At 52.8% G+C, this 26,934-nt stretch overlaps 8 protein-coding genes across 8 annotated transcripts; 3 read left to right on the top strand and 5 right to left on the bottom strand.

Annotated features, from left to right (window-relative positions):
- Positions 1–468: 468 nt before the first annotated feature.
- On the bottom strand, positions 469–3,597 carry K489DRAFT_367483 (uncharacterized protein; the record flags this gene model as incomplete). The annotated part of the gene is made up of 3 exons (XM_033602864.1): positions 469–3,008; positions 3,070–3,215; positions 3,323–3,597. 3 exons carry the CDS (start codon positions 3,595–3,597, stop codon positions 469–471), a joined length of 2,961 nt encoding a protein of 986 aa, XP_033463283.1.
- A 1,265-nt stretch (positions 3,598–4,862) lies between these two features.
- Positions 4,863–5,712, top strand: K489DRAFT_110593 (uncharacterized protein). Its single transcript, XM_033598891.1, has one exon. The coding sequence runs from the start codon at positions 5,044–5,046 to the stop codon at positions 5,563–5,565; it is 522 nt and encodes a 173-aa protein (XP_033463282.1). The 5' UTR covers positions 4,863–5,043; the 3' UTR covers positions 5,566–5,712.
- Positions 5,713–6,223: 511 nt separating this feature from the next.
- On the bottom strand, positions 6,224–6,987 carry K489DRAFT_110595 (uncharacterized protein). Its single transcript, XM_033598892.1, has one exon. The coding sequence runs from the start codon at positions 6,814–6,816 to the stop codon at positions 6,397–6,399; it is 420 nt and encodes a 139-aa protein (XP_033463281.1). The 5' UTR covers positions 6,817–6,987; the 3' UTR covers positions 6,224–6,396.
- A 2,160-nt stretch (positions 6,988–9,147) lies between these two features.
- K489DRAFT_312541 (alkaline phytoceramidase) lies at positions 9,148–10,710 on the bottom strand (the record flags this gene model as incomplete). The annotated part of the gene is made up of 5 exons (XM_033600874.1): positions 9,148–9,269; positions 9,349–9,573; positions 9,652–9,912; positions 10,147–10,333; positions 10,591–10,710. The coding sequence occupies 5 exons, from the start codon at positions 10,708–10,710 to the stop codon at positions 9,148–9,150; spliced, it is 915 nt and encodes a 304-aa protein (XP_033463280.1).
- Positions 10,711–11,914: 1,204 nt separating this feature from the next.
- On the bottom strand, positions 11,915–19,855 carry K489DRAFT_398553 (uncharacterized protein; the record flags this gene model as incomplete). Its single annotated transcript, XM_033606937.1, has 1 exon — positions 11,915–19,855. The coding sequence occupies one exon, from the start codon at positions 19,853–19,855 to the stop codon at positions 11,915–11,917; it is 7,941 nt and encodes a 2,646-aa protein (XP_033463279.1).
- A 2,315-nt stretch (positions 19,856–22,170) lies between these two features.
- K489DRAFT_110463 (AMID-like mitochondrial oxidoreductase-like protein) lies at positions 22,171–23,838 on the top strand. Its single transcript, XM_033598890.1, has one exon. The coding sequence runs from the start codon at positions 22,434–22,436 to the stop codon at positions 23,619–23,621; it is 1,188 nt and encodes a 395-aa protein (XP_033463278.1). The 5' UTR covers positions 22,171–22,433; the 3' UTR covers positions 23,622–23,838.
- Positions 23,839–24,029: 191 nt separating this feature from the next.
- On the top strand, positions 24,030–25,559 carry K489DRAFT_407012 (PLC-like phosphodiesterase; the record flags this gene model as incomplete). Its single annotated transcript, XM_033607323.1, has 1 exon — positions 24,030–25,559. The coding sequence occupies one exon, from the start codon at positions 24,030–24,032 to the stop codon at positions 25,557–25,559; it is 1,530 nt and encodes a 509-aa protein (XP_033463277.1).
- Positions 25,560–25,824: 265 nt separating this feature from the next.
- Positions 25,825–26,310, bottom strand: K489DRAFT_407011 (uncharacterized protein; the record flags this gene model as incomplete). Its single annotated transcript, XM_033607322.1, has 1 exon — positions 25,825–26,310. The coding sequence occupies one exon, from the start codon at positions 26,308–26,310 to the stop codon at positions 25,825–25,827; it is 486 nt and encodes a 161-aa protein (XP_033463276.1).
- Between the last annotated feature and the right edge of the window lie 624 nt (positions 26,311–26,934).

Raw genomic sequence — 26,934 nt, 5'->3', positions numbered from 1 at the left:
GCTTTTCGGACAGGCCTTGAGAATCACGGCGAAGAAAACGGAGAGTTATTGACACATCGTACAGCAGTGGCATTTTCTAGTATTTCGCTTCAAATTCAAACAAACAATGATACCTCAGATAACGCTTTTTGAGTGATATCCAAAAAAAAAAATCCAAAGTCCTTACGATTATGGTCTTGTGTGCTAATGACTTTCAATCGTCGTCATCGCCGATGACCTTGCGTGTATGTATGTGATGTATATTCTATCATTCGACCCTTGCCAATGCTTCTCTTGAGTCGTGAAATCCGGCCACTTCATGTATATTCGTATCATTACAGGTCCCATCCCGCGTCAATCGTGCTGTGACCCGAGTCGACGCGGGTTCACTATTGCTTCAATCATATCCTGCTTCATTGTTTTCCCCTTGTAATTTCTTCTTACCGGAAATTCTTGTGCGATACGTCTCCCCGGGGGTCTTCTCCCGCATCAAGCGCTTGCCTCCATTTCACCACCAGTGACTTCTTCGATCGTTACCAATTCTGCGCCAGCTTCTTCCAACCCACCATCTTCCTTCATTCCTTTCAACCAATCCATGTCCATGGTAAAGCCGCCGCTTTCTCCCGACATCGCTGCAAATGCACCCTCGTCCAAGGACAAGACCTCGCCAGCGGCGTCGAGGTTGATGAACGAGTCGAAATCAGAATCATCATCCCCGGACGCTTGGTTGTCGTGACCTCGCAGGTCGGCATCGAGCATGTCTGAATCATTATCGTTCGAGTCGAAATCATTCAGACCATTCTGTGGAATCGTGATGTACGACGCATCCGCAGTGGCAGTTGTGGTAGGAGTAGCCATTGTTGTCGTGGTCGTCATGTGAGGCGGTCGTGGAAGCAGAGGATGGTGGTGGTGATGGTGGTGATTTTGGTAGCCCCGATGCTGGCTGTACCCGGAGACATTTTGATGGGTTTGCGCAGAAATCATTGGATCAAAGCCGTGGCGTTGACGGGCGCTCAAATGGCTGTCATCGCTTAACGGGTTTTGGAAATCGGAGTCCGTCGGAGGTGTAGATGCTAGAAAGGTGTTCAGTGTGCGAGCGAAGGCGGCGTCCGTGATGAACCATGGAGAGGATTCGTTCGGGTGAATTTTGTGTTGATTTTGACTGGAAAAGGTAGATGAAGAAGAGGAGGAGGGCATACGTTGTAATCTGAAGGACGAAGCAGAGCCGCTGTCGTCAGGCGGTGGGGTCAGCGCGCCGGGATTGGGTCGCGCATGAGGAGATGCCAATCCAAGCAGACCAATTCTTCGGCCCGCATCGACCAGTCCCTGTGTAGAGGTAATCACATTTCGTGAGGACGACTGCTTCAGGTCTTCATTGTCACCTCCCTTGCTGGGGAGGCCACCCGAAGGGAGGCAAGCTGATGGAAGTGAGATGTCGGCCTTGCGAATGGCAGCCTCGAGGAAAGCGGCGGAGTAGTCCGCTGCGGCGTAGATATCACGAAGCTTGCCCAAGACCTGCATACACTGGCAGAACCCTTGAAGACTCGCCCGCCGAGTGGCTTCATCCGGTGCCTTGATGTCGAGCAAGTGAATGATGATGGCTGGGATCAGGACTGTTATTCCCGTCGTCGGTAGATAGCGGGTCAGATCCGACGTGTAGATGGTGTTGGCTATGCGTGTAATCTCTGTTGCGGCCAGGCGGACAGTCTTGCGCGAATGATTCAACATGTCTGTCTGAACCGCTCGGGACTGGGCAGCATTCGAGGGCAGCACTTGCGGGCGGTGCAGCGCGGACAGCGTGGCATAGTAAATCATAAACAACAGAGCGCGATTCAGCATAACACTGGCATTGCCGCCCGCTTCGAATTCCTGCCATGAAGAATCTCCGTACTGTGCATCGCCAGGCAGACCATTTTTCCATTCTGTAAGCTCGCGGTCACAGCTTTGCACCTCGGAAATCTCAGGGTCTCGCTTCTTAGCCGCCAGGCGGACCGTCGTGATCGTGCTGCCCTCTTCACTCAAGACGCCGTGGTTATTGCTCAAAACTGAGTACTGTACCGAGAGAACGTGGCTCATGCATACACAGAGCTTGACCTTTTCCATACACATGATGGCGAGCTGCCGCTGGATCTTTGCGTCGCGAAGGACTCGACAATTGTCGGGAATGCACGAGGGACCATCAGGTAAGATGGCGTCTTCGAAGTCATCAATATTGAGCATGGGAACGTCAAAATCCGCATCCTTGATGCGCACGGGACGTCGCATGCCGAGAGCGATAAGTCGGTCTCGCATGTACGTCGACCACCATATCCGCTTCCACAGCTTTTTTCGAGCATCATCCATCGCTGTCGATTTTTCCGTATTGCGATGTAATCCAATCGTGTTCGACAAGGACACCACAATTCCCATCCAATGATGGCTGTCTTTCTGATCATCAGGCGTCTCGTACCAGTAAGTCATCAGCAGGAGCGATTGGATGAGCGAGATTCGATCTATTTCAATGTCGAAGTCGTACAACAGTCGTGTCTTTTGAAAGAATTCCCGTCGAGCGTCTCGGCGTGAGTGATAGCCTGCTCGGCGCAAATGTCGAAGATCAACATATGCGGTGGCGGAGAACATGATGGCTTGGAACAGCAGCAGGCTGATCGGTGCCGCACCATCGTCACTATCAATCGTCGCGACCAGCTCGTGAATATCCAGCAGCGGCATATATGGGTGCACAAATTCTGCATAACTCCTCAGCAGTTCATCTCTAATCTGCGTCGGCGGAATCGCTAATGCTCCCTTCTTTTCCAGATATAGTATATCATCTAATCCAAGTTTTGAAGGCAAAGGTTTGATGTAGAGCGGCAAACTGTAGGAGGGCGTCTGAGGTGGGAAAAAGGTCGGGGCTTGTGCTGGAGCCTGCGAGATGGATGGTGAGATTGAAGCGCGATGACCGAGACGTTGGAGATTTGCGAGAAGATCGGTCATTGGTGGTTGTGTTGTGCTCCCAGACGAGTGTCCATCTCGCGGTGGGAGATTTTGATCTGTGCCAGGGACGGTCAGTGAACTGCAACGAGAGAATTCGGTAGGAATTTGGACACGTACAGAGCGTGTGTGGGACATGCTCTGATGATCTCCGACCTGGATCGTATGAAGGCTGTGCGGGCGCTGGAAGGACGATGGGTTTATGGTCATGATGGTGACTCAAGTTGGGTTTCGAAGCCTGTTCAGCATTGGTTGCGGTCCACTTCCTGTTGGTATGTGTAAGCAGATGCTCATTTGCTTCCCCGGGCTGGCTCGAAACTGGTGTTCAATGTCGAGAAAAGATTCCATTCGTGTAATTCAGAGCATAACTCACTTCTTGCGTTTGCTCTCCGACACCACACAATCTACCTCATCGAGCCGGCAGTTGGTACAAGGAGGGCCATGTTCGACCACATTACAGCGCACTTTGCGGGCGCGGCAACTTTGGCAGGCTTTGGAAGCCCTGCGTTTGACGGCTTTTGCGGGTCGTGTACCATTGGCATTGAGGCCGGCGTCGGCCGCCGTACGTTTGGGCGAGCGTGGTGCCTCTGTAGAGTCGGCAGGTGAGGAGGAGCCCTCGGAGGGACAGGGTTTGATGCCAACGGGCATGATGAAGTGTCGAATCGAGAGGTCGAATATCTGGCGGGATTGGTTGCTTTTATCGATTATTCCCGACTTGTCAAAATCTCACTGTCGGCGGAGAGAAGAAAGATTGTAACGGCCAGGTTGGAGGATACAGTAGATGTCATGAGGTCCAGAGGCAGAATGGGTTTCAGTGCAATGTGCAGCAACGCATGAGAGGAACGAAGTCGCAAAGAGGGAGCAAGTGAGACAGGAAGAGGGCACACGGGGAATGATATACAGAAAATGTAATAGCGATAAATCATCACGCGTGAATTCAGATTGCGCAGACTCGAAGCCTTCACACACACACAATACCTACTAGTAAAGAATCGAGATACAGTAGTGGTGGAGGAGAGGTCGTTGGTCAGAAAGCTTGCCATTGTTCTAAATGACATGCACATGAGAGAGCCCCATCATCAAACCACCGACACCACCACCACACACCACTTCCGCACCCACCACCACGATCAACGCCGCCGCCGCCGATGCCACCACATTGCCGTCATCAATGTTCGTCTCAGACTTTCACAACTGCGTTTACAGCACTTGAACATATTTGTCAGGCTCGAGGCTCTTATGTCTACGAGCATCGATCAGGCTCATCTTGGAATGAACAGCAGCGGGACATCACACAGTCTCGATTGGTGAGGGCTGCGGTCTGAGGGAAAGCGAGACCAGTTTCAACGGCCGTGATGCTAGTGTGAAGAGGAGGCGATGACGGGCAGAACAGATGATGCCAATTTCACCGGGTTTGTCTTCTTTCGATGCCACCACGCGTGAGTTACAAGTATACAGTACATGGATACAGTACATGGCAGACATCAGGTGCTCTATTGTCTAAATCCTTGATGACATGGGATAGATTTTTGTCTAGATGTTCACGAACGGACATATTGTCACTGACTGCACGGAGCTTGAGGATGTCCTTGACGCTTGACAGGTTTTCTCCCGCTTGTCTATTGCATGAAAGGAGCATGCTCGGTCTTGCTCGTATGCAGCTGCCGCCTTTCGTATGCCTTCCAGGGTTGTAATCGAATGGCTTTCCTCGTTAAAATATTCCATTGGAAGTGAGCAGTGCCCAAGACAATGCAGCAGTCAAAGGGATGGAATTTGCCCGTCATGTGGTCACATGCGCCGTCAGGACAGAACGGGCATACGCCGAGTGAACTACAACCTCCTCATGGTCTGCGACTCAAAATCCTTCCTCATGCAGGCTTTTAACTGCATGGAGGTGCACTCGTCGCAACCAGTGGAAATAGGGAATTTGGCGCATGCCTATGAAATTCTATCCCGAGTCTACTGTACATTCTGACCTAGTGTACAGTCATCCCTATTGTAGTTGTTGAAGATAATGCTCATATGAGACACATTGGCGGAACTAATTGCTCTACAGCATTCGTCTGGCATCGCCAGGAGTAGAGTCCGCTTGACATGGCCTCGAATGCCTCGAGTTCTGAAACTCCAAATGAACATCGAACGCTGCACCGCCGCAACGACAAACAGTGCTCTGTGCTAGCACCATTGCCGACCACAACGGTTGTCCATCATCATCATCATCATCCTGGCACAAAGCCAACACACGGGCTCCTGGGCGTATGGCCCGCAAACGTTCCACATTCCTCAGAATCATTGTCGCTTGGACCATCACTCTACCCCACACCTACCCTGCTTCGTCTACCAAACAGTCGCACCTGTGTCGCAAGCATTGGTGGTTCCAGCATCATTCATTTTCTGGTTGTGGGACCGTCAGTCTCAAGTCCCCGCCGAGGTACACTCCCGCAGCGCGCTGCTAGAATGTTCAAAATGCACCCCGATGGCGATCGCGCTAACCAACCGCTGCCAAATCTTCTTCTCCTCCTCCCGCCAACGCAGCCAACACGACACAAACAGCATAGTCCGTCGATCTTCACATCTCCACGGTCGATCAATGCTGTCCGCAAGACTCCAAATTGACATCGCCGAGATTATATCCCATGCTTGTAATGAACGAGATTCGATAGTTGGCCATGGTGTACACACAAGAATAGTGAGGGAGACATTCGCATCTAATCGCGTCCGGAACAACTACGTCTCACGTCCTCCTCGTCGTTCACCGAACAATCATCATCGAGAATGGCTCCGGACGCGGCTCAAATGCTGTCCCGTCGCCATCGTCGTGGTCCTTCCAAGCATTCTGTTGGTTTCCAACCCTGGCCTTCTCACGATGGTGCCTGGCTAGAGAAGGGGCGTCTGGGCGTCCATTCTCCATGAAATTGAAAATGATCGCCCGACGCACAGGCCGGCGCCACGTAGTTGTCGGTCAGGGATCTGCTTCGATCTTCTCCTCCAACTTTAAATTTCTTTCGCTGTCCAGAAGTAACAAACCCCTGTCAAGGCGGGCACCACTGGCAGGGCGTCCTCGGCAAGGAAGGACTTTTTCAATCTTTGCCAACGCCTAGGTCGCTGTGCACGCGACGTCTCGGTGGACCACAGCACTGCCCATGATTCCAAGACCCTTGATTCTCGCACTCTCAATGATCAGAGAGATGAGGTTCTGCGATCTCCTTCTGATCACCCCAGCCCAGACATCGGAGCGCATAAAGACCGCGTGTCTCACGACTACATTTCTTTCAGGAGTAGTGTCCTCTCGGTGGCTCGGTCTGGAGTGAACGCCGCGTCTCACATGAAAATCTTAGCAGTGTGTGGGGTGATGTTCGGCGTGGTGCGTGCATTCTGCAGTCAATTTGTTAGGAGCTGCGGCTGGTGCCGCGGCGCACGCAAATGAGAGCGTGTACCCTGCAGAAGTCAAATGTGCTGCAAGGTCGTCCATCCTCTCTCCCCAGGTAACTTGACTGTTTTCATTGATGCTGGCTTCTCCGGCACCGCTCCCTTCTGGGCCTGATCATGCCCCGGTATCGCCGGAGAAAAGTAATTGATCTGATCAATCTTCAAGACGCAGGTCTTGAAAGCTAGATACACACGGTACAATACCTCTGTGTCGAAAGTACAAACGAAGTAGCACGCTGGGGACCTCTCACGTTTCTCCCACGCTCGACTCGTCATCTGCCGATACGACTCGAATGTACAGTGGACAAATGGAAGACAATCTCGACGTTCATGACGCGCATAACGCGCTTCTACCAGATCGCGATATTTCCCTCGTACTGTACATGTCTGACACCTTGCAATACGTACATATACCCCGATGATACAAACACCAGACATCGATGATGAGAGGATCTTGAAAATGTCGGGCAGATGTCTGCTTCTAGCTATCACAGCCGGAGGGAGCTACCACGCGCTGTGAAGGACAGCTCCCAACTTATTATTGCAGTACAATCGGACCATTAATCTTCCCAGATCCCGCTGCAATGATGACCTCGTAAGAACTCACTGTGGGATAGTTGACATACGTGCTCTGCGGCTTGATCGTCGACCTCGAGGCCCAATGATCCAAGCTCGCCCGCTCAAACGTCTCTATCAAAGTAAAACAAAGAACGTCATACTGGCTCTGCGTTTTGTGCTGAACCATCAACGGGTTTCATCTTTTGAAATCTAGCTAGGTACTCACTCACACGCGGAGAAGCGAGCAACTGCAGTGCAGTCTATCGCCTCCCGCTCCGCAACGACATCGCTTTCATCATGCTCGCGATGGACAGCGATCTCGAATAATAGTGCAGCGCTGGAGGATTCACATGTGACACAAATGAATACCATGCAGTCATGGACCATGATTGATCTTAGTCGCAATGCGCCAATTCTTCGGAGACCGGCAACATCGCGCGCAAATCATTACACCGGTGGACTTTGTTCGTCGTCGCCGTCTTCTTCGTATTGACACGTCGTGGTCGCGACGGCCGAAAGAAAGATTACACCTTGATCACGCGGTCGACTCGGCGTTCTCGAGTGGACGACCCTGGGGATGAACTTCACGGCGGATCATTGGGCACCTGCGTGTCAGCATGTTGTTGCATGCTTGCCCGTACGGCCGAAGCAGCATTTCCCGAAGAATGACAGGTGACACGACGGCACCCTCTGATGAAAACGGGGAAAACGTGGAATTTGTGGGGGGGAGGAAAGCGTTCACGGCGGAAAAGGGCCATTGAGGGCTGGAAATTCTGAACGAGAGACCACCGGTTTGTCTGCACCAATCGATTTTCGGGGGAAATTTTCTTGGTTTGCTTGTGATCGTGAGTCTGTGTGTAGTCCATTCAGGATGCGCCGACGAGCACAATGAATAATCGCTGGTAAGATGTCGACTATGACCATGAGTGGAAGTCACCTAAACATCACGAGCGAAACGATATTGTATAATGCAGACCCTTCCTGTTATTATTGTTTACCTCCAAAGATTCGCTGTCCGCCTCGGCAGGTTTTGGTGTAGTTCGCGCTAGCAAAGGGAAAGAAAATCCACCACGAACATGACAGACAGAGCCTCAAGTCGTCGGAGTCGGAGAGTAGCCCTTTTCCGCGTCCCCTCTGCAAAACGGCGGGCAGCCTAGGCACGCCGTCCGCGCGGTGCCCAGGTGGCCCGCGAATTTTATTGCCTCATAATCATCCTGGGCTCCATGACTCCTTCCCAAGGGTGTGGCGCCATCACTATGTCGTGTCGCGTGGAAATGATCCCAAATCCCTTCTTCGCACTCGTATCAAACTGGTTTCTCAGAGGCGGAAGGAGGCACGGTCGCCAAGGCGAGCACGGTGCTCACATGCTTTCATGTCCAGTTTTCCCGGTGAAAGGATTCTGTGAATACCTAGGTATGCGTGCTTCTTGGCTCTCCGAAGTTTGCCCATCGCCGATGACGATGCAGTCCCGATTGTGAAAGTCATGTGGCTACTGAGAAGCAGACCATCGTGCCGATTCCATTTCCAGCCTCATTTCTTGGAATCGGAGGCCGGGATCGCGGATTTTGATGTCCGTGCCAAATGCACACTATATCCAGCAATTCAGCAGGCGGTCTGCAAATCCAGCACTTCTACTGTGTGTGTTCCGCATCCTCACCAAGATAGACCTTTTTAGCCGGAACATAGTAAAATCTGAAAAGAGATCGGTCTCTTGAGCGGAGCTTGCTCTGCGCCGTTCTACCAGACAGGTACAGTACGATGCTTGGAAAGGTCCAACCAAAGTACGTACCGCGGTAGTGTTTTGACACGTGAAGATGGCTTGCATGATACACTGTATGCGGGAAAATTCTCTCCTGCACATGACAAAAGCTAGATCACGCACCTCAACATTACTCATCCACATAATGTTTGGACGTCGTTCACGTGAATTGACCAGACGGTGACACCATGACGAGGCGCTGATTGAAAGTGGAACGTCTCAGTCGTCCGAGCTGCCTGGATTATTCTCGAGTGAGCGGATTGTGACTTCACAAGCCGCCATCAGAGGCTCCGACCCAACTTCTAGTCGATGTAGACTGCTCTAGATACTCGTGCCACTTAGAGAGAGACTTCGCAAGGTCCATGAGAACGGCATGCTTCCAGAATTCCAGGGGGCGGCGATGAATGAGCCAGCATATCTCGACCTCCATATTCACGACCTTTGAACGAGGATTATCTAGTCTTGACCTTTTCAACCCGCACCAGTCGCGGTACCGAGGTGAAGATACTCGGCCAGATCAATTCATACTCGTCCTGCTTTCCATTGAGGCAATGACGAAGCCAGATTCCCCAGACTGTGAATGGAAGCAAAGTAGTTCTCGTCAGTGAACGGTTTCTCCACTTTCGCTTGTGCTCTGGAACAAGACCACGTACCGATGTATGAATAGGCTCCCAATCCCGTTCCAATGTGCCACCAACCGTGTCCTTCCAGAACGAGGCCCCACGGTAGGCCAATGTCGTAACGCCACCGTCTCAGCTTCGAGCAATAGATGTTGTCGAGATTCCAGATGGCGAACCCGCCGAGAAAGACTGTCAGTCCCCACGCCACCAAGACCCACATGCGTATCAGAATCTCTTTGTCGCGTTTCTCGCGACGAGCTAGTTCGGAGTCCGAGATGGCAGCTCCCGTTTTGATTGTACCCGTCTGCCGTTCTTGTTCCCGTTCACGACGTTGACGTTGGAAGTATGGTCGTAGATAGAGCTCCTGCATCACCATGGCTCGAATCAGGACAATGGCCGTCAGAAGAGCATAAGCATTTTGGTGGAAAGTCGGGTCCTGGAGATAGTGATAGTACAGCGTGATGGAAATGGCGAGGCTGGCGACGAACAGTCCCCAAAGGACACCGAAAAGACGGGAGCGGCCATGTTCAAAAGTGGCCCAAAGCATGAGACAGGTTGTGTAGATCATGGAGAGTTCATCAACGAGCTGCATAGGGTCTGTGAGTGTAGCATGTTAGAATAGGTCGCTTTTCCTCTTACTCTTCCTGCTCCTTTCAGGGATTGTTTCAATTTTGAGTTCGATGCGGATGGTCATCACGGCTCATTATTGCTTTGTTCCCGAGGCCATCTCTTCTCGCTTCATGCCTACATTAAGATTGCTCCTTGCATCGCTTCAATGCAATTCCTTGCTTCTGTGGAAAGCTCAGCAAGGAGAAAGGGGACTGGACATACACTTCAAAGTCGCATGAAAAGCAAAGCTGCCCGATCCAACGACCAGGAACCCAGCAAACGTGACCAAGAATATCAGTTCATGTCCATATTTGTAACAATTGTACATTCCCTTGCATGAGAGATATACGACCAGGAGATTGGTCAAGGTGTTGACAATCTCGGCAGAGTAGTGCGTGGCATAATAATTCTGACAACAGCATCAGTATCGTTCGACATAAATTCTGCTCACACAAGCCATCTGCAAGTATCACTGAAAAATCATTCTGCTCGCGACGCGTTTCGCGTGGACCGTCTGCCAGGATAGACTGATTTGATATCATTGGCTTCGTGTATTGGATTATTGGCCTCGCTCCACCCCATGATAGGACAGTGACGCTTCACTTCGAGTTCTGCTTCTCGATTCTTTCACTTCCTCTCAATCTTGAAAGAGGGTTAAGTACATACCTCCTCGCACCAATCTAAAGTCGAAGTGATAGGCGCCCAGTAACCGTCTTCTCTGGGCGGCGGGTATGGGATCGCCGGCAGCCACGGGAAAGAGGACTTGAATGGCGCCGGTGTCGTCATGCTGAGTAGTGAGCGAGGGGATTTCTACGGTCTTTGTCCTCGACGACAGGATATTGCTTGCCCCAATTGCACTGTCTTGAAATCCAAGATCTCCCACCGCACAGTGTCCCGTCCAATGGACCACGGGTAAATCGCGACGAAGATAAATGGGAATGTCGCGTGGATGAGTGCCCAGGTGGTATTTGAAGATCAAAGCGGATTCCCGGACTTTCCACGTGTAAGGACTTGGATCGACAAAGCAGGGTCCGTGACGAAATCTCACATTTGGGAAGAACCGCGACCTTCCGGCAGTGACCAATGCCTACCTAAGTATGTAAAGTGGACGGTTACGATAACAACAATATGCGTCGGAAGATTGAGCACGAAATATTCCGACAGCCCTCGAGCTCTCTCGTCAATGTTCCTACTCTTCCATTTCAAACGACAACATCATTCTTTGCGCGTTCGAGGTCACGTCGAAGTGGAATCCTGCATGCCTTGAGAAAGCTGGCATAGGATAGCAGGACAGGTGAGAATGGAAATAAGGTAAACACTGCGTAGAGCTGTACCTGGACGATCAATCCAGTGAACCACATTGAGTAATGTTAATATCGTAACAAACTCGACTTTCGGTTTCCACGAAGTGAAACACGTCAACACAAAGATTGCTTTGGTAAAAAGTTCTGAGATGGCGAATTGAGATAAGACATATAAGTAACAAGGAGTAAATACAAATCTGCAAAGAAAAGAAAAGAACGTGAAACGAATGCAGAGAATAAAGGTCTGTTCCAACAATCTGAGTGACCGCAAAAGAAAAAGAAAACACAAACACCCCTTCTCTCATGTGTTTTCCGGCAACGAGAATCCACCACAAAGCGAAATTTTAGAGCGGAGATGAATGAGGGAAAGCTTTTGTGAGAGGGATCGCAGCGATCGGGTATCATTGTGATGCAATCTGTCGCGCCAATCAATCAATCAATCAAATCAAGCAGTGAAGCGCGCGAAATGCCGTCGGTCTCGCCGGGCAGCTGCCAAAAAACCCCAAAATTAAAGTATAGATCGATGTACTCGAAAGAAAGGTAGACCGCGAAAATGGCGAAATGAAAATTGAACAAAGGAAATGTAGATAGTAAGGATGATACGAGCAGTATCATTGTCGTCGACTTCGATGGTCGAAATGTAATGAGCAATGTTCCTCGGGAATCGTGCCGGAGCTGCGAGCAATCTATGCCTCAATTCGATCGGCTGCGGCAGTCAAAGATTGAGCATCGTGGTGACGCTCATCCTCGTCGTACTCCTCCTCGTCCTCCAATTCGTCGTCGAGAGTTCGGAAAGCAGGCGGTTGTGAGTCGACCACGTCCTCGAGGCTGTCGTCGTTGGCGCCTGGCTCGTCGTCCTCGTCTTCCTCGAAAGTAGGCATATGCGCTACAGCGAGTGATTCGTCTGCATCACGGTCGTAGCTCTGTTCGCGGAATAGATTGGAGTCATTCAGCCTGTTCTGCTGCTGTGGCTGTTGTGTCTCTGAAACCAGTCGGCTGGTGGTGGTGTTATTGGATGACTGTCTACTTTTGGGTAGATATACTGAGGCAGGCTCGAGATGGGATTGTGATGAGAATTGGGACGTTTTAGAGAACGTTCGAGGGTGCAGGCGAGGATTCGCGGCCGATGGTGCCGCGTGGCTGCCAGTGCTGCCAAGCTTGTGCGACAGCTCAGCCACCGGCGATGCTGTTCGAATGCTCGTAGCTGGTGGAGTCATCAGACCAGAAGGGTATCCTGGTGCTGCTGCTGCTGGGCGTCGCGAGGGTGGTTGTTGACCGCGAGAAGGGGTGGCTGAGCGACCGGCCATGCTTGACGAGCGTGATTGCGTCTTCAGTGTGGAGCTTTCCATTGTGCTGCGCCATTTGTTAAAAGCTGAGGCAAGCTTGGGGGTCGCAAAGCTCGAAAGGCTCGCCAAAGCCTGGCCGCTGACGCTCTGCGGCGCGGGGGGGCGATTAAATCGCTCCTTCTCTTCTTGCTCCATCTGAAGGTTTGCGCGAATGCGAATCGCAGTATCCCGAACGGCCTCTCGGTTGAAAGCTGGGCTAGCGAGTGTGTTGGCCAAGTCTGTCAGCTCGTCCATACGGACGGCGAGAAGCTCACGAAGCCAGGCGATTTCAGTATCGCGCTCCTTGACCTTGGCCACTCCTTCTTCCTGCACTTGAGATTGAAGGGTTTCGATGCGAATTTCACGCTCTTGTAGTTGTTCTTGCAGAACCAGAATAGACTCGCGTAGTGCTTGCGGCGAGACCTTTTCGGGCATGCGTGGGTAGCTCGGCGCGACAGAGATGGCCTTGGTGGTCTGCGCGTTCTGTGCGGCTGCCTGAGCAGCGGACTTGGCCACGGATAGACGCTCCTCCAGGTGCGCCACCCTATCCTGGTAATGTTGCAGTTTGGCATCGGATAGGTTGAGTCGCTCGCCGAGGAAAAATTCCACACGGTCACGATCTTCATGCGCATGTTTGAGTGCACGGGCGTGTTGTGACTGAAGCTCTTGCGTGGCAGATTCGTACTTGTGTCGCGCCTCGTCCAAGGCCACGCTGTTGGAGTGGTTGACCTTCCGCAGGGCTTCACGTCGAGCAGCTTCCTCCTGCTCCATGAGGTGCTCGTGACGAGCTTTCGCGGTTTCAGCCTCCATACGGACATTTTCGAGCTCTGTGCGGGTTTTGATAAGATCGCTCTCGAGTTCTGCACGCACAACGTTGACTTGGTGATTGGCAGCTTCAATGTCAGAATCGAGCGCCATCCGAGTGCGATGAATTTCGGCACGGCTTGACTCCTGAGATTCGTGGAATTGGCGTTCGAAGCGCATCGCCAGATTCTGTTGCTCCACGATGTCGCCTTGCAGTTTGCGAACCAATTCCTCAAGGGATGCGTTTGATTTGCGAACCTGCTCGAGGGAGTGGCGCAGCTCTGGGACCTCGAGGGCCGATGAACGGACAGCCCGAAGTTCGTCTTCGAGCTGGGCGCGTTCCCGCGCCTCGGCACCTCTCTGTAGCTCAAAGCTCTCTTGACGATTGCGCAGGTCGTTTTCGCGTGATTGCCAAAGTGCCTTTTCGCTGACTAATTGCCCGGCTGCCGCAGCCAGGTCGGAGTGAAGTTTCTCCAAGCGACGCTTCATACCAGAGCCAGCTTCACGATGGTCTTCGGTTTGACGCTCGAGTGTTGCAATAGTGTTTTGTAGCTCGTCGCGTTCACGTGCCGAAGCTTCATGCGCAGCTTCCAGCTCACGTTGCAAAGACGCAATGGCGCTTCGAAGAGTCTCCTGCTCTCGCTGGCTTCCTTCTCGTTCTTGAGTGGCCTCGCGTTCGAACGATGTAGCGGCAGCGCGAAGCTCTTCGTGTTCGCGTCGAGTTGTCTCTCGCGTTTGTTCGGTTTCATGCTCGAGATTGGCTGTTGCTGCACGAAGGTCCTCCAGTTCGCGCTGACTCGCCTCTCGTGCCTGTTCTGCCTCGCGCTCGAGCTTGGAAATTGCGGTGCGGAGCTCTTCTTGCTCGCGCTGGCTTGCGTCCCGGGCTTGCTCAGCTTCACGCTCGAGGGATGCAATCGTAGCTTTGAGGGCATCCTGGTCGCGTTGGCTTGTTTCCTCGATCTCCTTGGCCTGGTTCTCGAATGTGCTGGACATCACGGAGAACTGCTCGCGCTCCGCGGCGAAGGCGTCCTGGTTCTCGGTAATCTGCACCTGAAGTTCGACGACGAGGGCAGAAAGCTTGTCGTACTCATGGCGAGATGTCTCGCGTTCCGTTTGCGCTTGCGACGCTTGTGCCTCTAGTGTCGCAATGGTGGCATTTGCCTCTTCGCGTTCTTTTTGTGCGCCAAACTTCGAACTTTCTTGCTCGGCCTTCGACTGGGCCACAAGACGTGAGACCGCGAAACGAAGTTCTTCGCGCTCCACCTTTGCCGCTTCCCGGTCCTTCTCACTTTGTGCCTCCAAAGCCGAAATAGTTGCTGCGAGACTCTCACGTTCCGCTGCAGCTTTCTCTTGCTCGGCGACTGCTTGGGATTCGAGATTGGCGATGGTTGCAGTGAGCTTCGCCCGTTCTGTCTCCGCGCTCTGGCCGTTAGCAGTCGCTTGACGATCCAGCTCAGCGATTGTGGCGCGAAGCTCTTCCCGTTCACGATTTCCTTCGCTAATCTCTTGTCGCCACTTATTGCTAGAAGTCCTGTACTCTGCGAGTGTGGCCTCAAGCGCCTCGTTGCGATCCTCGGCGTCTTTATGGTCATCGTGAGCGTTACGGAGTTCCCGCTCAGTTTTCTGGAGGCGGTCGAGGATATCTTCTCGCTCTTCTTGCATGGCACGGAGACGCGATTTCGAGTCCGAGGCGGTCTCGCGAACAAGACGTAGCTCTTCTTCGGCCAAACGAAGGAGCCGCCTAGCATCCGCTTCGCGCTCTTCGGCGGCGCGGCGCTGATTAGCCTCCTCTAATGCACCAGCAAGGGTCTCGTTGAGTCGATTTTCGAGCACAAGCATCTCACCCTTACTTGGCTCGTCCTGGGCGGCAGGTACGACGGCCTGTGTTTGACGGTGGAGAGCCTCGTCTACGAGGACGCGAATGTCATCCAGCTCTAAACTTGATGAGGCCGCACGCGCGAAGGAGACTTTCATGTCCGCCAGAACGGAGTGGAGGTCAGCGAGCTCAAGCGCAGCATCCGATCGTTTGGGGCTCTGCTCGCGCAATGCTTCTGCCACAGCAGCTTTAATTTGGTCAACACGCTTATCCCGACCACGAGAGATGGCGCGTTGCAGGTAGGCATTGTCCACATCATCCTCATCGTCCGCATCACTGGGAACATTAGAGGAGCCACGCTTGTGCTGTCGATCATCGGAGCGAGTTCGCTTAGTGACGGAGCTGTGAAGACTGCGCAGACTGTCTTCGAGTGGCTGGAGACGCTCCTCGAAAATACGGCTGATAACCGAGTCAATCCGGCTATCAAAGAAGCTGCTGCGCTGGTGCAGTTTCTCCTCGTCCGGCGGTGAGAGGATGCCTGACCAGTCACTGGTAGGCACTTCCTCCGCCTTGTTGAGTCTGTTGACATGTTGCCAGTCATCACGGTACTGGTCAGCACTGTCTGTGCGGTTGATATGGTCAAATGAAGGTGCATGACGGCGATGAGGGCTAGGGCTTGGAGCATCGCTTCTTGGCCATCCTGCCAAGTACGTGACACCAGGCATCGGGTGTGAACCAGGGCTTGGAGGCAACCGAGGTTGGTCCTCTTCGATGTCGGCGGGCCGCTGTGTCTCTTCAGCCACGGGCTCATGGTTGAGATGCTGCATAATTGCGTCAATCTCGTTGAATGAAGGTTCAGGCTGCGCATCTTCAGGGACACGGTCATTGGCTGAGTGCGGGAAAGGCGAGGAACGCTTTTTAGAATTGCCCAAGGGTGTAATGTCGCGATCGCGGTTAGGTTGCAATGTTGCCATTGTCAAAGTAGGCGAAAGGGTCTGCGAATCATTCTCTCGAAGTTCCCCTTCTTCCAGTTCACTGATGGATGCAAAGTGTTTATGGTCACGCGTGGTCTGCTCGAGCTCGACTGCGGGCGCAGTCACAGTCGCGGGTGTTGTGAAGAAGCCAGGCACAAAAGGACGCGCTGCACCTGACAGGGAGTGAGAATGCTTGTGATAATGTTTCTTCTGTACCGTCGCCTCAGCAGTGGGAAGTTCGTTAGCTGGAGGTGTTCGTTCGACATGCTCTGCCTCTTCGATAATGCCATCCAAGAAGATGTTCGCGTCTGCCGGAACTGGAATGTCCACGTTCGAGCCCAGAATCTTCGAGGGAGGAGGTGGCGCGAGCGTAGGCTCAGCAAATTGCGGCACTTCATCTCCGTCATCGCCGCCCTTGCGCTGCTTCTTTGGGTTTGAGTTTTGGGCGATTCGGCCCTCTTCATCCTCATACTCAGTACCAGACTGAGATGAAGGATCCTCTGGCCGAACGATTGCAACTGCTTTCGATCTTCTCGCAGGCTTGACGATGTCGGGGATCTGTACTCGGCCAAAAATAGCGTCTTCATTGCTCTCGGCAGGGTCGTAGGTGATTGAACCAGGCTCCAGTGCAGCGGCGCTTGGCTCGAAGCTGGGTCCATCAGCAGAAAAGTTGAAGTCCGAGTGCATCTTGGGTGTAAATACAGGGGCGGCAGCATTGAAATTGCCAGACGAGCGTGTCCGGTGGTGATAATTGTCACTAGCATATCCGTTTGTGACAGGAACAATCGAACCGAATGTGAAGTCGGAAGTCGCAGGCTGCGTGCCAAAGGTAAAATCTGGTTGAGGTGGTGGCATACCGAATGTAAAATCTGCCGGTGCTGGTTGTTCGCTGAATTGGAATGACGGCTTGAATTCCAGGGTAGGGTTAAAAGTGAATGGTGTGGCACTGACGTTCAGCTTTGTTCCGCTCTTCTTGCGGTTGTGTGTCACGTCTGGCGCGTCAGAGGCGGTAGCAGGCGACTCCTTCTCCTCAGCAAGCAATGAGGGCTTGCGCCAAGATTTGGCCTCCATGATGCTTGACTTCCGACGCCCGTTGCCTTCGGATCCTTCTTCCTCTTCCTCCGTGGTCTCGATCCAGTGTTCCCTGGAATTCTGGTGTCGGTGCTCACGCTCAAGAAGATCGCGCTCCAGGCCTTCGCTAATGTTGTGGCGATGGCCGCGCGGTGTTGGCACCATGATCTCAGCATCAGCCTGTGCTCGCTTGTGAGGCGGTACGTAAGACTGAGGTTCGTCTTCCGTTTCCGGCTCGGGCGTTTTGGGTTGCTTTTGTTCTTCCTCATCCTCATCCTCGTCCTCAGGGAGCTCGGGCAAGGCAGGAGTAGCGCGTATGCTCGAGATCTGAGAAACGAATGGATTGGCGATTCCACCCGCTGTGGGTTGGTACATCGATTGTGAGTACGAGTGCTGACGGGAGCGCTGTCCATCCATGAAATAGCCGTTCATATCATGCGGCAAGTATACCTCATTGCTGAGGGGCGAACCTGGGCCACGAGCAGAGCCAATCTCCGATCGCAGTGCAGCAACCTGCGCAGGGGACGCACTGCGTCCGGGGAAGGAGAACAGGCCGGGATTGAAGGGAGACATGCCAGGAATGATGCCCTGTTGCACCGAAGATTGCATGCCGCCAAGATTCATAGATCCGGCGACAGTCGAGTGACGGTGCATGTGACCGAAAGGATTGTTGACTGGAGAAGCAGGAGATGCCACCGACATAGCATGCGAGTGACCTCGGATCATGCCTGGCCGTCCGATGCTCTGTGCAGAACCAGACAGAATCGGTGGTGAGAACGGCAGTGGGGGATATTGCGCAGAAGATTGCCTAGACATGTCCTGCGACGCCACTGGTTCATCGAATCCAGTGCTAACGCCAAGCGCAGCGAGCTTCTGCTCCGTCAGCCAGTCCTGGTACGCCCTCCACTTGGCGAGATCTGGTAGAACAACATTGACCTCTTCTTTGTCTACGTGCCGAGTGTCTGACTCGATAGGCCACATAGGTCGAACTTGTACCGGATCACCTTGCTCATGAGAAAGGTCGAAGCCTTTCGTGTTATACCCTGCTTCTTCAAATCCTTGCAATCGGCTTCGGACCTCTTCTTCGGTCATCGGCTTTGGCAGACCTGCTGCACTGTAGTCGATTCGCGGAATTGCAATGTGAACCTTCCTGCCACGGAAGCTGAGAGACTTCTTCAACGGTGGAAGAAGCCCAACCTGTAGGCGCGTCTTCTCGGGAACCGGCGGAGGCTTTGCTTCCTCCACAGGCGTGTGTGTCACCTGCTCAACAACAGGCTCGGTCACTTGCTCAGTGACAGGTGCTTCAGTGGGCTTGGCAAGCTCCGAATCTGATGATGTCTTCTCCAACGTCGGTGTGGGTACATCGACTAATTTCTCGGATGGCTGCACAGGTTCGGGAGCTGGCAATGGAGCAGCAGTTTTGAGTACAGGCGAGTCCTTGGGAGGCACTTGCGGCGCTTTCTCCATGAAGACATCGTCCTTTGCGGGCACTGCGGGGGGCTTTGGGGTGAAAATGTTTCCATTGGCGGGCTTCATGGGTGGCAATGGGAGGAAGGGCTCATCATTTGGTGGAGGTGTGTCTGCCCATCTTGAAGCGCGCATCGATGCAGGATCTGCTAGCTCCACCTTCTCTGGGCTCTTCTGGCCGATGTTGTCGTTTTGGCCATCTTTGGATGGAGGGCTAAAACCAGAGTCTCCCGCCGGGGGAGGTGTCTCAGCCCAACGAGACGCGAAAAGGCTCGACATGTCGTCTCCTCGCTTTTCACGCAGAATATCCCAGAACGACTGTTGATCTAGTGTCCGATTGCTCTCTCGCGACCGATGACCGCGACGTTCGGAACTCGCCGATTTCTCAGAACGAACCGGTCTCTCTTCTTGATCCGATGCAGGCGCGGACTCCTCGCTCCACCAATCTGTGGCTTCTACCGGCTTCTCTTCCCGCTGAGGTAGCTGAGTCCAACGTTTCTGCTGCGACCTCGGCGTTACTACGGGTCCAACAAAGTCGTCCTCTTCCGAGAATTCCTCTCGTTTGGGCAGATCCACCCAGCGCTGTGTTCTCGATCGCGGAGTGATGGACAGATCGACCGGATCAACCGGATCGTCGTATTCTATATGTCGGCTTACTTTGGCAAGCGGCGACAGTCCGGGCTGCGCAGTGTTGATGTTGCGCAGACGACTGGGAAACAGGTGTTCCAAAACAAAGCGCGGATCCGGCGAATCGTCGTCGAGTTTGCGAGGTGGAATGAGATGTTCCAAGCCAAATCGCGGATCAGGAGATTCGTCGTTGATATCTGAGCTCGTTGGTGCTTGTGCAGAGAAAGCTGTCTGCACAGATCTCGTGGCGGAAGGAGAGAAGTCGTACGGAGATCCCCAAGCAGCAGTGTAATAATCAGACGTGGTATCTCTGCTTTTCGGACTGGCAGGCGTGACAGGCGGCGGGAGATGCTTAGTCTCGGGGCTGAGAAGCGAGTCCTGGCTGGGACGAGAAGACGACGACAGCTGCAACGACGATGTGTCGATCAGGCGGAGATCATGTTGGAGGATCGACGACGGCAGCGGCGGACTCGATGGTACAGACGGTCTGTCGTTTGTGCCTATTTCCAATGAAGGGATCGTTAGCTCATCGATCCGGCGCATTTGATGTTGCACACATTGCTGAGATGAGCGTACCTTCCACGGTGTCGACGGCGGACTGAGCGACTATCTATCGCTCATCAGGTCGGTCGATGACTGCAGGGCACAGCACTTCCTCAACAACCCGACGCGTCAATGTCGGGAGGATGAATTGTGGTGGAGGTGGTGTAATCGGGAACTGCGTGCCTGTCCTTGATGAACGCGATCGGCCAACTCTTTTTTTCCTTTTCCGTTTTTGGGGGCGTGCGCGCGCGGACTTGTCCAGGAGAGAGAGAAGACGCAGGGGTCCTACTCTTCCGCGGCGATGACGCGCACGAGGGAAATCGAACGAGGCGAGTAGTAAATATATAAAAACAGCACACAAGACTCAATGAAAGACTAGTAATAGCAATATGGCATTGGCAGCGAACACGACGGTGCGGTGATGAAGATCAATGAAGAGACACTTTCCACACTTTCCCCCAGGATGACAGGATATCGCTTGGTCAGGCACAGCAGCGCGAGAGGAGCGATAGGGCAGCCGGCGTGGTACTGTACCAGGGAAAGGGAAGCGAAGGTCGGGAGGGAATGAAATGTCCGCAGGTGGTCTGGCGAAGTTCTGGGGAAGCGGTGAACTGGGCGTAGATGTGTGAACGGCTGCTCTACCAGATGTCCCTACGTGGCTGTCCCCACCGTGAGTATAGCTCAGCATGCACACCGCCCAGGTGGTCTGTACAGCTCACGGGAAATAATAATTGGACAATACCTACCACCACACACCTACACTGACCAAGTGCATTCCAAGGTTGATCACCATCACCATTTGTTATGATGATGATACTGGTGTTAACTCAGTGTCATTACATATGCCGAAGTGGACGGGACGCGGTAATTCACCGCACACCTGTATAATTCTGATGGACGCTGTTGACGATCATGACATTACACGTGCTTCAAGCTGGTAACGCTCCGCGGGCGTCGGGCGTGCATGCGTCTGTGGAGTATAGGCCCGACGGCCTGGGAAGATCGATCATTTCTTGGTGATGACTTGGCACACCAGAACAAGCCGCATTGCGATTGATCCTCACTCAGGACAGCAGCCCAATATCATCGTGCTTCTTCCGTCCGTACGATACCTGGACTCCAAGAATGGGCTCACCCGTGTGGCCGTGATTGATTTGATCCCGCTTGATGAAGGGGCCAGATGTGTATTGTCCACGTTATCCCGAAAAGACTGGCATTGTTCACGGCTGCCTGCTCCATGGTGGGAACAACAAAAGGAGGTGCTAAGAAGGACCGTAGCCCAGCTGGGCACTGGCTTACCGTCGACTCCGCACAAATGTCATCTCCAGGGCTGTAATAATTGAGAGTAATTAGTATTACATTAAGGGTTTCATCAATAAGATACTGATAAATGTAACGGTATCCGGCTTGTCTGAGTTGGGCGAAGAGCGTTCTCGCCATATCACTTCCGTACAGAGCATTTTAGCCTAGAGTGGTGTTTCTGTGCTCTTCTCGGGCTGCCTGCTTGCTGCAAGGCACGCCAGGCACAACTTATATCTAGGGTTGGCGTTGGGGCTGTCTGACCCTAGCCATACCCACGCTCGAGCAGTACCCCCCCATCAGCCTTCTGTGTCATTAAATTGATGCAGGTGGGAAACAACATCATGTCCAAAATGAGTCGCTGGCGAATTTGGGTGGAAGTCATCTTGAGTCGCACTGTTGAATTCATTTGAGGTATAGTCGGCCCCAACGTAGATGATGGTGATGAAACAGCTTCCGGCTGTCCAGCATAACGCCAGTGATATTGTCGCACACGGGGGTTGAAGGCTTCCAAGGATCACCGTGTCAGGCCAGTAGCACTACAGTGATATATAGATCTTCTATGAAAGTCAACCCAACATTCAGCGTTCCACGAGCCCGAGACAGGCAGCCTTGCCCAGATGAAGCTTGAAAGGTCGGAGTGGTTACGTTACAAAGCCACGCGGATATGAACCACATAAATTTGTCCGAATCTTCAATAACAGACACAGGTATACCTCTGAACATGCTCCTTACGTTGGTCGCAGAGTTGGCCAAAGGATAGGTTCTTTCGACAATGCCATGACAGTTTACATCCCAGTATTCTCGAAATCGTAGGCAAAAGAAACACCGGATGCCTTGATATTGCCAAAGACTGTGGTCAAAGATCTTCATGTCCGGTGTTGAGAGTATGCAACAGTGCACCGGCCGAAAAGATCCGCTTTGGTAGCGGAACGGGAAATTGCCTCGCTTTCTCGCGTGTCCTTTAGTGCGGTCCCGCAGGGTACGAGGGAGGATTTCCCGAGGAACGTTCCGAACATGCATCCTACAGGACATGCGTCTTTGATAATCTCTTGGTGACGTTGCGGGACGCTCGAACCTTGTCATGATGTGTTTGTACTACATTTGCACGTCCGGGAAGTGAGAGTGAAATCCTTTGTCGCCAACTGACAGTATTACCTTGATTTTTTGCCCTCGAAAATAGCTGCGTCAACAACCAAGATCTAACTACAATAAGACCGTAACATCCTTACCTCATTCAAGAAACCAAATATCGCATCACCAGCCGGGCACTATCGCAATGGCGGAAGTTCGCAATATCGTCATCCTGGGGGCTTCATTCGCAGGGTTGGGAACTGCCCATTATGTCTGCAAACACATCTTGCCCAAGCTTTCCGCCGTCGAGAACGTCAAATATGTCCTCCACATCGTCAGTCCTTCGACACATTTCTGGTGGAACATATCTGCGCCTCGCGCCATAGTATCCGTGGAGGAGATTAAACATGAGAAGTACTTTGTGCCCGTCATGGACGGCTTCAAGCAATACACCGACCTCCAAGATTCCATCTCCTTTCACCATGGCACCGCAACCGCCATGGATCTCAAGAATCGCACCGTCACCGTCACCCTACCAAATGATGAAATCGAGGAGCTGAACTACTACGCTCTCATAATCGCCACAGGAGTTCGCTCACCAACTCCTTTGACAACCTTACATGGCGACCACACAATCTCCACCACGGCTCTGGAAAATATGAATGTCAAGTTGACCACGGCTCAAGACGTCGTCATTGGTGGTGGTGGGCCCGTGGCTGTAGAGACTGCTGGCGAGATCGGCAGCCGCTTCCAGGGCCGCAATGCGAAAGTCACATTAATCACTGGAGCAGAAAAACTCCTCCCTCAATTGTCTCAAGCCCGCGCGACCAAGGCCGAGGGCTTGCTCAAGAAAGTGGGCGTTACAGTCCGATACAGCACCAAAGTCAGCAACTCCCGGGATACCGAGGATGGCAAGGTTGAGGTCACATTGGACGATGGGACCGTTTTGCACTGCGATGCCTACATTCCGGCCTTCGGCGTTGTGCCTAATACCGAATTCCTTCCCGCTCAGCTGAAATCCGCCACGGCCCATGTTGCCACCACTGAGTCCACTCTGCGCGTCGATGCCGCCGGTCCGCGGGTGTATGCGGCGGGTGACGTGGCCGGTGTTGACAATGGCGGTGTGATCAACATGTACACTTCCCTGCCTGTGCTGGGCGCCAACCTCGCCCACGACCTCTTTGAGGATGCCAAAGTGGGCAAATTCTCCGAGAGAAAATACGCCTTCAAGCCCCACGGGACGCACGTCGTTCCGATCGGACCCAAGACCGGCGTGGGCGCGGTCTATGGCTTTGGACTGCCGGGCTTCGTTGTGGCCTTCGCCAAGGGAAAAGATTATCTGGGTGGAAACATTTCCGAGTTCAGCGAAGGCAAGAAATTTACAAAGGCATAAAAGGAGGCTCTGGTGTCGAGCAATGTTACGAGTGGATAGGTCGTGTTTGTTGGAAGAATACCCCATGTCGGAAGAAGGATTGCTATCTTCACGACAAGTGATCTTGGAATAGTGTATGAAGATGAGAGTACTAATAATCTTGAGAGCATAATGATTGACCACAATACCAACGAGCAGGATCAAGCATCGTCATCCGTTTTTCAAGTCGAAAGTCTCATTCAGATTTCCCACAAGCCATTTATTTTGACCGAACGAACGCTCATGAACTCTGCAATCACACATGCCCAGGTGGTATTGTCATGCCTTGACTAGTTGTTGCCTGAGGCACAAAGAATTTGCGCCGATACCTAGGCATATTGCCAATGAATGGAATGGAACAAGACTCGTCATTGGACTGGACGAACGGGAATGACGAAGACATTTACCTTGCGAAACCTTACGACGGGCTCGCTGATACTGAAATCCGTCGAATATATCCAGCACGATCCATCTCTCAGGACAAATCAATATGCTATTACAGATGTTGTTGTTTCTAATGTTACAAAATTCATCCGAGGTATCACATCGAGCAGCCATGTAGTCACCACACAACCTCTCCATGAAGGGAGTCAGGAGAGTAAAATTGGCAGACGACAAGATTTAGAACTTATTGTCAGACCATGGACGTCTATATCCACAACTGTTCAGCAAGTTACGGACGAACAGAGGAATGAAATTCGCCTAACCCTGCAAGTCGCCGATGCAAACAACGCGACGTGGCACATCGACATACCAAGATCAGCGTCTGGATCAGAAACGCCAGTCCTCTTGACTCGCGATGCAGCACCAGGTTATTTGGCCCTGTTCATCCCACCTTCGGACTCTGTTGTCATCTTTCCCGATACGCCGCTGGATGACTGGATGCGTGAACTCCCGGGCTCGACGCCGCTCTCCTATCTGAGCATCCCTGGCACACATAACACGCCCACCTGCCACATCGCGCTGCCTAGCGTCCGCTGCCAGGCCGTCTCGCCGGCCACTCAACTACGCAACGGGATCCGATTCTTCGACGTCCGCGTGCAGATCGCAGATGTACCGGCTGGGTCTACGCACGATAGCACTACCGCGGATGATACCGCAGCCCTCCTGCTCGTTCACGGAGCTTTCCCGATCGCGTTGACGGGTCGGCCGAGGACCTTTCGTGTGCTAGTCGACGACATCCAGGCCTTCCTGCGCGAGCATCCATCCGAGACGGTCATCATCTCCATCAAGAGGGAAGGCCTCGGTAAGCCGGGAACGGACGCGCAGCTCGCCAGGATTTTGCGGCGGGGGTATCTTTGTGTGAACGGATGGTACTTGGAGCCTCGAATCCCAAGTCTAGGCGAGGTGCGCGGCAAGATCGTCCTTCTCCGACGCTTTGCACTAGACGATGATCAGGGCGTGAATCACGACGGGAGCAGTGCAGGGCTGGGTCTTGATGCGGACAATTGGATCCATAATTCGCCGTCCTGTCTGTCCGGGCATGTATGCGTGCAGGATTTCTGCGATGTGCTCGAGCCGAAGAGCATCAGGAAGAAGATCGAATACTGCTGTGCACATTTCGAGAGGGCGAGTGCGGCGATTGGGAAAGCGGCGTTGAGCCGGGATGCGAGTGTTTCCGTGCCGTTGTTTCTCAACTTCCTCACGGGCTCGAATTTGTGGAATGTTGGTTGCTGGCCTGAACGGATCGCTGCGCGAATTAATCCGGTGGTCACGGCGTTCTTGTGCGAGAGGCATGTGACGGTGGTCGATGGAGGTGCAGTTGGCGAGCTTAAGGGAACGAGCGATGGGGTTGCTACTGATAGTGGAGCACTCGGAGTCGTGGTTTGCGATTGGGTTGGGAAAGATGATGATTGGAATCTGGTCAGGACCATTGTCGCAATGAATGGCTGGCTGGTGTCACCGCGGATCAAACCTTGATGAACGGTTGCTGAAGTGCGTCTGCTCCACATTACAGCAAGTGGCATGGAGTCACATGAAGATCGTTTGTGCCATGTCCAGGCTTCAACCAAGGTCAGGCTCCTAAGAGCTCGACATATCTCGAGCTCATCAAAAGCCGACCCTCTCTAGCATTATCTTATGGAGAACATGATGCTACATACATACATTATTAGTCTATCCAACGTTCATCTCATGTCGGTTATCTGAGCGAATGACTCATGAATCGCAAAATCGCGCGCTGTTTCTAAATCAACAGACCAAGCATCATCGTCAAGAAGCCCAACATCAATCCCTCAATGCCGCTGGCTGGTCCGGTCATCACAGCAGCATTGCCCGTGGGTGAGGACGTCGATGTCGTTGTTTGCGCCGACCCGGTGACGGCGATTCCACCAGGAGATGTGCTAGTAGTTCCAGGTGAGCTGGTCTTGGTGGACACGGAAGTCGTAGCTGCGCCGCTCGAGGTGGTCGCGCCGCCGGCGGTCAATGTGTAGCCGGTCGGGGCCTTGCCGGAGGTAATGTAGTAGGTGTTGCCGTTGGCGAGGGTGGTCGCTTGCGCACCAGAAGCGGTGCTAGGGACGATGTACGCCGCTGAACCAGCATCGTAGCCGACGAAGTTGGTTTTGCCGTTGTAGAGGATCTGTCCGACCAGAGGGATAGCGGTGGTGACTGAACCCTGGACAAAGGTCTGGGTGAAGGGCACGAAGGCACCAGGCGCGGTAACGACGGACATGGCTATTATAGGTGATAAGGTAGAGCTGGTCTTGTAGGTAAAGTCTGCAGTAAATGCAAAATTTTATACACGAAGTAAGCGGTCAATGTAGGAAAAGAACGAGGTTTAGGCAGAGGAGAGGGAATAAAATGAGCCAGATGCGGCGCGAAAAGCAGAGATGAAGGCCGCCAGGGCCGGCATATCGGCATGTAGATCTGGTGAAATGATGAGGGATCTTGTGTGATGCTTGTTGTTATATCCGCGACACGCTAACCATAACGAAACTACCTAGGTACCTATCTAGGTAAGTACTGTAGAACCCAACATATTCGCTCCGATCGCGAAATTGAAATTGACAGAATCTCACGTGTTGGTAGGTTGGAAATGATGACATTGGTCAAAGCTTGGAGCAACGACGTGCTTCTCACATGTAACTTTGGACCACTAGAATTCACCTCCCTGGAAACATCGTGGCATTTCCGCTGATCTACAGTACTATGTAAACCAGCAAGATGTCGTTTAAGAAGTCCGCGAGCGAGGCAGACTGCATGAAGAACGCATCAAAACTAGAATCTTGTGATGGTTCTTTTAGAGCAAGCCACTGTTACCTCTGCACGTAGCTGCCTTTACCAGAGTCATGGCCAG

This window comes from Dissoconium aciculare, assembly GCF_010015565.1.
Source record: "Dissoconium aciculare CBS 342.82 unplaced genomic scaffold K489scaffold_2, whole genome shotgun sequence".
Taxonomy (NCBI): Eukaryota; Fungi; Ascomycota; class Dothideomycetes; order Mycosphaerellales; family Dissoconiaceae; genus Dissoconium; species Dissoconium aciculare.
This window is presented reverse-complemented; position numbering and strand designations above follow the sequence as displayed.

What these genes read in the sequence shown, in the direction of transcription:
- K489DRAFT_110463 (XM_033598890.1), top strand. Translation starts at nt 22,434, where the DNA reads ATGGCGGAAGTTCGCAATATCGTCATCCTGGGGGCTTCATTCGCAGGG.
- K489DRAFT_110595 (XM_033598892.1), bottom strand. Translation starts at nt 6,816, where the DNA reads ATGTCTGGTGTTTGTATCATCGGGGTATATGTACGTATTGCAAGGTGT.
- K489DRAFT_110593 (XM_033598891.1), top strand. Translation starts at nt 5,044, where the DNA reads ATGGCCTCGAATGCCTCGAGTTCTGAAACTCCAAATGAACATCGAACG.